This window comes from Oryzias melastigma, linkage group LG9, assembly GCF_002922805.2.
Source record: "Oryzias melastigma strain HK-1 linkage group LG9, ASM292280v2, whole genome shotgun sequence".
NCBI classification, from domain to species: Eukaryota; Metazoa; Chordata; class Actinopteri; order Beloniformes; family Adrianichthyidae; genus Oryzias; species Oryzias melastigma.
Window position 1 is genome coordinate 22,409,669 of NC_050520.1, and position 10,969 is coordinate 22,420,637.

General features: G+C 37.8%; 1 protein-coding gene across 1 annotated transcript in view; it reads right to left on the bottom strand.

Annotated features, from left to right (window-relative positions):
* LOC112148809 (GDNF family receptor alpha-2) overlaps positions 1–10,969 on the bottom strand; it is a 54,570-nt gene that overhangs the window by 39,476 nt on the left and 4,125 nt on the right. The window contains exon 3 of the mRNA XM_024276166.2: positions 1,312–1,398. Coding sequence (XP_024131934.1) covers positions 1,312–1,398 — 87 coding nt within the window. The remainder of the gene's footprint in view (positions 1–1,311; positions 1,399–10,969) is intronic.

A 10,969-nucleotide genomic window follows, 5' to 3' on the forward strand; every position in this document is an offset into this window, starting at 1 on the left:
TGGGTTGGAGTGAGTCTTGAAAGACCCACTTCAAATATATTTGTGTTTTTTATAAAATTATTCTCAATGGTCTTTTAATTATGATTTAGCCAAAATTAAAAAAAGCCTGGCGTTTTTTTAGGACAAATATCTCTTTAGAAATTCACCTCTGAGTTGTGGGCGGGCATAAGTCAGCCTCGGCTAATTTCCCATCACCTCTTTGTTTACGCTCTCTCCGGCTAGCTTATAGCACCTCACAAGCCCAAGCTAACAATAGCGTAGCAAATAACGGGAACTGAGCTTTCCAGCCATACAGTTTGAGCCACATGTCAGCTCAGATGAAGAAAATGAAGACAAGGATGAATCTTTTTGTCTGCAGGTGGATCAGAATTGGAGCAGAGCAGGGAGACTTTGGCCCATAAATTGCGTCTGCTCCAGATTCATTGCAATTTGAATAAACAAATACTCAAAAACACAGTTTTAATCTTAACCCATAAAGACCCAGACCAATTTTTCCTAAAAAATAAAATTATATGGAATACACCACAAACCAAGTAGACCACGTGATGCATTTCTGGTGTTTTTTCTGTGACCCTGATGCTACCATGGGTCCATTTGGGTTAAATTATTTTATATAAGTCCTTCATCATGAACATGATTTTCATTGGAGTGGGTCTTTAAAGTCTAAAGGTGTTCCAAAAGGGTGCTGCAAACAACATGCGTTTTTCTGGTGTTAACCGCAGTACATTAGCCAAAGAAAACAAAATGGTGCCATTTTAACTGTGGATTTATTGCTTCTTGCAACCAAGAAAATAAATCCCTCAGAAATAGATGTTAACTGCAAGAAAAAAGTAATGTTTCTGTAAATATTTCATTATGCTCTGGCAATGGAAAGGTCTCTTTTTTTTTTCAATCACTTCTGATATACAATTTACAAGTCGAATGTGTTTGCTGGCGTAGCTGTGCTTTAGAAGCGTTAAGGGCCGCATTGATTTGTGTTACCTTGACGACTGTAACCACAAGATTAAACAGCGAGCAATAGATCTCCTAGACTGCTTAATTAGTAAAGCAAAGAAGAAATCAAACTGACGGGAAAATCAATAGTGGGGAAAAATGTGGGATTGTGCACTGAGAGTATAACCCCTGATATACATAACTACCAAAACACTAGTTAAATGTCACAACAAGGATAAAACAATGAGGTCGCAGGTAACTCAGACGCTTAATAAAGCAGGACCAAAAGTTTCATGAATTTTCCATTTATCCGGTGACTGTACACACATTTCTGTTTGAAATGAACTCAGTGTTGGAGCTTAAATGCAAGCGTTCTACCTGAAGAGATAGCAGCCAAACCAAACTCATCAGGTTGGCGGTTGGGGGCTATAGGTTCATAGGGAGATAAGTCCTCCATGTCTCCACCTGAAACAACAGCAAAGAAAACAAAGATCAAACATTCGGAATATTATTTCTGGAACATGTCTTAGCCTCCTTTCCATACTTCATGCATTCACGAACAGGCTTACAGTTATAACAATAATCACAACGTCATAAATATAGAAAAATAGACATTAAAAACCTACATTTGTCCTTTCTCGTGCACATGATGCTTTGTTATGTGTGTTTCTGGGAGATCGAATGATACTATTAATGATGTAATTCTATTTTAAGTTATTGGCTTACCAGAAACCGCTGACAAATGGTTAAATTTCTCACTGTTTTGTATGGAAAGCATAACTTTGATCGTGATCTGGTCATTTCCTTTCATGCCTGCCACGGTTTGATTTAGAGAGACAACTGGGAGACAGAACCACAAACGATGCATCTCCCCAACTAACAATATGTTTCCGAGGTTGTTTGAGGAAAAAAAGAAAAAAAAATCAAACAAATTAGAACTCAACTGACTGAGTCCCTCCCGTGAGTCCACTTCTTAAAATTCATAGCCATTCGGTGTGATTGAGACAAACCCTCCAGTGTGTAATAGCTTTGCATTCAGATCCGAACAGAAACACAGTGAGAGTGTTGTGAGCATGGCTCGGAGGCCCACCGCTACAAATGAGATAATCTGAAACGTGTTGATACAAGACTCCACTTCCACAACAAGCTATCAGTGGATCCAATCAATAGAAACATCTTGTCCTCAACATGCTCCGCGAAGATATTCAAAACAAAGAATCAAAGCCAATAAAATGTTTTCTGGCAGGTGATTACCGGTAAAATAGATGTGCACCTGCTGCATTTATGTGTTATATTTATTCCATGACAAACTAGCACATATTTTTATTTCCTCTATTTTGACAGCAGTTTTTAAAAAGCTACTAAACATTCTCAGTAGTGCAAATGCCGTACTCCTGTCAGTACAATAGGCGGAGAACGGAAAGGAAAGCAGTTTTCCATTCGCCAAAAAAAGAAAAAGGGAATATTTGAACTTTCAAGAGTAAACGTATTTTCATATCTTCTCGTATCTTTGAGGCAAACACCATCAGAGAGAACAACACGACGACAGACGCGAACCTAAACAGGAGATCAAAAATTACGAGTCATAACAAGCCGAGGCTTTAAATCTCCTTTGGTTTAGATTTGATGAGCTGCAGCCCGCGCAGGCTGAAGGAGCTCTTGAAATGCCAAGTGAAGCTCCTAATCCAAAACCACAACTGCCATTTCAATATCTGCCACTGTATCAACCACGCCTGCTTCCCCAACTGCAGGCTGTGAGCACAGCTTGTTATAGGGAAGAGACTGCATACCCCATAGACGGGATAAATATTGAAACCATAACCCACAGAAGTGCTCCCTTAGCAGCTGGATGCTAAAATAACTAAAACTTTACAGCCACCTCAAGGTTTGGAAATAACTTCAATCTGACCCTGCATGTTTCTCGTCTACAGCAAAATTTCAGTAATATTGATAACCAATAAAAATGTGTTAGAACTTACCCACAAAATAATAAACCGGAATGATGCATTCGGTTGCTGCTAGACGACACTATCACAACAGGTGGAGGAAACAAACCTCTGGAGCTAGCGCTGCACCGGCCAAAATGCAAAGGCAGCCAAATGCTTAAAGGTCACATCTTCTGGCTAAGCAGAAACAAATCACAGCGAGCACAATGGGAGCTGGAATCTGGATGCCATAAAAGGAGACAAGACACCGGTAACATGAGAAATCCAGCCATGTAACTTCAAATACCCCAACCTGCACTAGAAGCATTGATAAAGCTTTGCCCATTACTTCTGAAGGTCAAAAGAAAAGAAAAAAGAAGGTAACCTAGAGCTGTTTCTATTTTATTTTTTATTTGTTCAGGAACTCTGGATCTTGCTGTAAGATAAATGTGGAGAAATTAAAATCACTAGTGTGCTTTAAGAATTCAAATATCCCAGTCTGAAGTTTGAGATGAATTTGTTTGAATAACATATTTACATTTTTTATATTTAGTTGAACTAACACGGTAGCCTGTAAATCTGGTTGTGTTGTCCTTATTTTTGGCTAAATTGTTCCTTAAACTTGTAAGAAAGGCAAATATTATACATAGAAAGACAAAAAAAAAAAATCATGTTTTCACAAAATTAAGGTAAAATAAAGAAAAAATCTGTTTTATCGTCTTTTATTGTTTTTTTTAACCCTTGGTTCTACTTTTACTACCCAATTCTGATGTAATTTACCTTAAAATCAGCATTTAGCTTAAAAATAATTAATAATAATTCACTCGTTCATTACATTTTTCTCTTGTTGTAATTTCCAGCAGAAAAACGAGTGTTTAGAAGCAAAAACGTGATGAATCCTCTGATCCGGCGGATCAATCTGTACAGAGCAATCATAAAAAAGCCCTTTTTTGGCATTGTTAAGTGCTTCACATTAATGTAGCATCTGTTGTGTGGAGAAACATCTCAACACAATCATCTGAAAATGGGTTGGTAATTAAAGAGAACTTGAACAAAATCAAACTCCAACAATATTTCTGGCTTAATTCATTTCAAAAGATTTTGTTATGGACCCTGAAGGCAAACCTCCGTACAGTCTTTTGGGGTTGTTAACCCCCCACATACACATACACACAGCAGGGATTGAAGACCTAAAAAAAATAGTCAATTACTAAAGTGTGGAGTCAAAGAAAATTCTTTCCAGCCATTGAGGCATAAGATGTTTGTAGCTGCAGGACAACAACGTTTCGCCGTGATTAAATCTTTAAGCCACTTCATTTGCCCCTCCACTGTTGAGCATGATCAGCAGAGCTAAGACAGACGAGCTTTTGTACTCAGATACCGCCTGTACAGGAAGTGGATGGATGATTTGAAAAAAAACAATAAGTGTAAACACTCCATTATCTACATTTTTATTTTGGAATGTGACTTTATTTTAATAAATTGGAAAAATGTAAGAGATAAATCCACTTTTGCTTAAAGACCCAGTCCAATGAAATGTTTTTTGTGTGTTTTCAACATGTTCTTGTAGCATTTTCTTCATGGTGGGGGACAAATATAAAGAAAATTTAGCCTAAAATTGCATTTTATGATTACTGTACTTTTGCTTTCATTTGTTTTTGTTTGGTTGTATATTGTAGCTGGTTAAAGATCCCAAATCTGCTCTTATGTCACAGTCTGGTTATCAACTTCTACACATCCTGATTCTAAATTCCTGCTGGATCCTGTATGAGCAAAACTGCTAACAACAAATGATTGAACCTTATAGATTGACCTCACCATGTTTACAAAAGTGCTGCCGGAAAAAGTTGAAGATCACCAGATCAGACAACTTTTAAATCGCGTCTTAAAGTACCTTTGTGCATTTGGACTGCATCAGAGGACGGCATATGGGAATTCACTTTTTATGCCATTAAGATAAAATGCATTGATTTTTTCCCCTCTCTCTGCGTCCTCCGCTTATTTCCACAAAAGAAAGATAAGGCAATGTGATACAACAAATGCACGTTTTTTTTTTTTTTTTTTTTTTTTTGAATTAAAATTGTGTTTAACCGAACACAGGCATAAATGCAGCTTACGGCTCAGCTTTTGAAGTGTTATTGACATTTTAAACTCAATTTCAGACCTTACAAATAGAATATTGGATTAGCTCTGAATAATATTTCCAGTCACAATTCCATTTCAGCATGGAGTGGTGGGCAAATACAGCATGAGGATATGTGCGGAAATTTTTACAGTCTGGTTTAGCTATGGGAATGTTATATTAATATTAAACAAAAAGCAAGAATGTCTTTAAATCTACACTTTAGATAAATATTTAACATTTATGCTGAGTAATTGTTGCAAGTCTAGACAGAAAAACTTGAAAAGAAGAATCTAAATGTTACTTTGAGAGCAAACTTTTTGAGAACTCATTCAAATACAGGCTGTTCCATCATGCAGACAGACCCTGTACTTGAGTTCCACGATGTTCATTTCTTCAGTGCTTCTATGAACCTTTTTCTGCGGGAAGTGACTTATAATGACCAACATCATGATAGTATTCAGTGAGCATAATGGCCTGTCACTCACGTTCACCTTTGACAGAGAGCTGGAGAGCTCACCATGCCATAAAAGGCTAATTTAAACCTTTCTACTCCGCCCTTATTTCAGCTGCGTGTCACATTCTACACCAGCCACATGGTGAATGGGCGGCTCGGCTCGCGTCCCCGAAAGCCATCAAGCAGATTTACGAGGATCAACAGTCATCAAATCATCAAATTTCACTCATACTTTTCACATTTTAGGCTAAAGATTACAAGGGATGAAAAACACAAGAAATAGACCTGCAGGACCCTATTGATCTTGTCCAGAGGTTATTGATAAAACCCTTCATCTGAAGATGAAGAAGCCACCTGGTGAGTGCTTCCAATACAAGCAGCAGAGGACGTATTCAGCATGCAGGAGCCCGCTCACCTTCCCGAGGCCGTCCTCTCCGACACTCGGGCCTGCTGGAAAAATGTTCTGCTTATGACTCTGGATGGGTAAGGTAATAGCCAGTGACTGCTACCATTGCTCATAGTAATGATGGTTTCACCCAGGAATACCTTTACAACCAAAACCCACCCCTACCCACCCAAGATTCTCTCTTCCTTCCTCAGATACTTTAGCTTTCTGTCCCTCTCCCTTAAATTTCTCTCTGTCCTCATCATTTATCTGCTCCTCAGCTTCACCTCCTGTTTTCCCTCTTGCTCTCTCCATTACCCGTTTCCCAGCCTGAGTCTAACATGATGTGCACAGCATTCTTATATACTACACACTTTTTTTTCTTTTTATTCCAACTTACAGCACCAGAATATCGTAGCAGCATAAAAAAACACGGGACCTTTGAAATGCTGACATTAATAAAAATGCAGTGTAACTCACTCCACACAATTGTCTTGTATTCTCATCATTTCCTGTAAAGATACAATCTCCTCTAACAATGAGCTGCGGAGAACTGGCGCGGAGCCTCAATGGGGGCTCTTTCCTCCTTTCGCAGTGAAACTCGGTTCAGCTCATTAAACGACACAACTTCGAATACTTACTACTACTTAGAGACCCAGGCTGCTATTCTGTAGGCAAGGCTATGAAATAATGTATGTTGAACATACTGAGTTGATCGTTTAAATTACCCGGTCCCCTATAAAGCTGTATTCACACGAGACCCAAGGCACAATTGAAAGAGAACCATGTCCACCAATGCTACGTCCCTGTGCGAGGCAGCCAATATTTCTTTCTTAGTAATTACTTTTTTTATAGATTCAAACTGCTATATAGACCTCTTCACCTCACACCAGCCCATTCAGGGCAGGCATTAGCCATTATCCATCAAGGCCGCGGGCATTGACAAATTGAATTCAGCATCTACTTTCTGTTAGAAAACACAATTAACAGGTCACTGTTACTAATGATTCAAAGACCAGCACTAGAGGATCCTTCAGACGAGGGTCTTAAGCCTGTGGTACATGGGAATAAAGGCAAACGCTGTTAATCCAAAGGGGGGGTTTGAACCCACATCCCAGTAATAGATTCTGTTCATGTAGTTCATTCATATGAGTATGTATAATTTGAAGTCAGGCCATGGAAAGACTCAGGTAAGTCTATAACCCTCTTTTTTTGCTAGGTTTTCATAAGTGGGACTAGCTGGTGGGGGTGGGGGTAAGGGATAAATGTGTCCCGGAGGCAGAGGAGACCTGGATTTGGTGACTTTCTGCCCACGAACTGAGAGAATCCCCTTCAGTCTCACTTCTAACCATTAGAAAAGTCAAGAGCTGGGGGGTTCAAACCCCTGGACATGTGAACTCTTGCGTACCAGGTTACACTGCATTTCTCTCTGTCACCTTTGGTGACTGCTAAGCTGCGTTCCAATCAAACCCGATTCAGGACAGGGGCATCCAGTTTCAATGTCAAGTATAGAACAGACACCTTCCTGCGGCGCAATTTGGTTTTGTTTTGGTCCAGCTGAAGTTCATTTCGGGCATTGTGGCACATCGAGAATTCAAAAATCTGAACTTTGGCAAAGAAGATCAGTCGCGTTGGCTCGGGTTGAGTTGGTGAGGAGTAAGAAACTGTTCATTCAACTCCTGATGTTTAAAATATTTTTCTTTTTTTCCATCTAGACAACAACAAAAATGTAATCTAATTTTATTTTTATTTTTATTCTTCCTTTGTTAGAGTAATCTGGGACAGCAAGTCTTCAAACTGGGTCACAAAGAGATACAAACACCCTGAAGTAGATGGTGAACCTCATGGTACTGGGAGAATCTCTGAATGATCTCATGATCAGGCATGGACACGTGTTTACCGATGCTTTTGTAGAGCTTTTTAAAATAAATGAACCTGGTCTCAGAACATCACTTGTGTCTTCCATGCATTATAAATCAGATATACATTTAAGGCTAAAAACTTAGCTCCTCCCACACACTTCTGGAGCGTTGTGTTTATGAACACATTTTTGAACAAGCATCGAGGAGCAAATGTGATGCACATCAAAAGAAAGGCATTGGATGTAAATTTAGTGCACAAATCACGTTTGGTGTGAACGCAGTTTTAATATAGAATTTTAACTTTATCCATTTTTTATCCTATTTTCAAACCACATCTTTTTTCTGCACCCTCCTTCCTGATAGATGGCAGATCCAGGGGTACAAAGTAGGTACTTCGGGGCATTTATTTTTCCTTCTTGTCATCTGTTATTGTTTTAACTCCCCTCTATCTGTTTTGATATTCTGGGGAAATATCTCCAGCCACTTTGCCCAAATCTCCTCCACCTGTCCATTTTGAAGCTTTGCCTTTTTAGAAATAAAGTTGAGTTCAGAACACAGAGGGAGTTTATATAACCATACCTCTGGAGTGTTGAAAATGTAGTTTATTGACTGTCAAACAAAAGTGGAGCTTCAGTTTTCTCTGATTGTCCAGCAGAGAAAAAAAAAAAACATTTTATGGCATTTCAATGGTCAGTCATTCCCAAAAGGCAAACCTCATTAAAGTGACTGTAGAAGGTAGCATTTGTTTGTAATATTTGTATTTTTGCATTAAAGCTGAAATAGCAATTGAGTGAAGAAAATATAACTTCATGAATATACTTGGCAGAGCCTGTGCAGCATTTGTCCATTACGTTTCCTCTCTTGACTTTCTCAAAATCTGTTTTAGTTTCCAGACTCTTTCCAAACAAAACCTTTTATATATATATATATATATATATCAACTTGTTTAGCTTCTTGGAGTCACCGGCTGTGAGGCTGCTGCCCAGATGACAACATATATAACTGCACTCTTCACAAACTTGAAAAAATATCTGCAACATCTTGCTGCAAGCATTAAAGAACCCTTGAAATGTTTTCATAAGGGAGTTGTGTCGATCCTGGAAGATAACCGTAACTCTTATCTGCGAGTTTTCCTCCACGTTTTTCTGTATTTTCATCCTTTGAGACGAGGTGAAACTAGTTTAGGACCACAAATGGATTTTTACCCGGACAACACACTGCAATGAAAATATGACAATGGAGCTATTTATAGAAGGAGGAGAGCTAACTCTCCTTCTTTTGAATCTGGGGTGCTTCAGTGTTTTCTTTTTTTTTTTTTGCAGGAAGAAGCTGCCTATCTTTTCTAAGGCTGAGGTGGAGTGGACAGTTTTCTTTACAGCCTTCTACTGGGCAGCAGCATTAAAGTCAGCCTTGAAGCAAACCAAACAAATAGAGAAAGACAACTGGCTCTTTCTGCAGGAAGATTAATATTACAAAAGTTGCTGAACTTAATTGGCAACAAAGCACAGCCTCAGAGTGATATAATAATAAAGCAGGACTACAGTATATCTTCAGTCAGAGGCTTAATACGCTGCAGTAAGATGATTTTTTTTTTTTTTATGTCCAATGCAATTAACTTTTACAAAGCATTTCTTCACCAAGTAAAGAAACTCCTTTAGGGTGAATTACCTGATATGCTTCACTCCTCTTTCGTCTTTTCATTTCTCATTTTTAGTTTTGGTCAATAGTGGACTACAACAGTTTATTTTCCTTTAAGGGTTATTAAAATACTCAAATCAACACATAATTGTCATCTCTAAAATGACTCCGTCTTATTATTGCAGAACCAAAGTAAATTATAGTGGCTCCCTTGGAAATGACACACTTACACCTTAAGAGACTTCACGGCGGGGTTGTTTTGTAATGAATTCGGTTGGCTAAAGGGTCTCTTTGCAAACTCTTCAGTTTGCTTTCAAATATGCGTTTCAGAGATCAAACTGAGGGAGAGGTTGACTTCCGAGAAGTGCATGTGGAGCGTTTTATATAACACAAAAGGCTTTATGAACGAGCTTTATGTCATCACTCCGGCATCCTACATTTCCTTTTATCTTAAAATTAATTCTGCCATAGAACAAGTGGGGCGTTTTGTCTATCACCGCCTCACGCACTGAAAGTTTCTCTCCAGACAGACATGCAGTCAAAATGAATAAAAGTTCAGCGGAAGAAGCTAATTCTACCAAGGACCAAAGTGAATATTTCATAAAATACTCTATTAAATGTGTTCTTTCAGTTTATGGTAAAGAGAAGAACTAAAAAAGTGCTGGAATTAGAGATTCAATACTTCCTGTTTTGAATCTTTGAATGCCTAACATTGTTTATCCCACATTATAGTGTGAAGTAGGGATGCTATGATTTACTTTCACCACAATTTAGTTAAAATCTTGTTGTTTTTTATGGGGGGGTCACAGTTTGGTTTCAGTGATATATGAATTGTGTATTACACAACAACTAGAAAATTTAGAAAATTCCTTATTTAAACTATTGGGTAAATTACTTTTAAAAAGCAATTGATTACTGAAACTTTGCTCCGGATCATTGGGGGCAACAAACTCTGGGTCACTTCAAGCGGACCAAATGTGTCCAGTCTGGATACACCCATAAATATTCTTGATATTAATCTGTTTTTGTCAGAGCCTACATTTTACACCAATTAATTTCCTTTTTTTGTAACTTGCATTGGTTTCAGTGCACCAAAACGTAAGAAACAAAGTAATAAGGGTTTCTATAATCTAGTAAATGTAATTTAACCACCAAAATGTGAACTGTAATTCGTAACTAAAGTAACTAAATCACAGTAATTCATTACTTTGTAACACGTTACCTCCAACGCTGGTTTTAAATTAGCTATGATCAAGTAACAATGAAGAAAAACCTCTCGGTTGTCTTATATTAAGTACATTAAACATATGAAATTAAATACAAAAACATGTGTTTGACAACATAAACATATGCAAACATATTCAGGTGGGATGCAATGATTTACTTTTCCCACAATTTGGTTTAATGATGTAACATATGGTTTGGGAGAGAATTATGGCATCCCTAGTGTGAAGAAATATAAACATAGACATTTATACCATCCACTTTTTTTAACAAAGAAAAAAAAGTTGAACAGTTGAAGTTTTTTTTATTTAGTCATTTCTTATTAAGGTACATTTCATTTTTTCTTGATTTTGTGCTCCTTTCATCGCTTGTATTAATATTGCATTACAATATGGATATTCTGATTTCACAAAAATTTTAGAT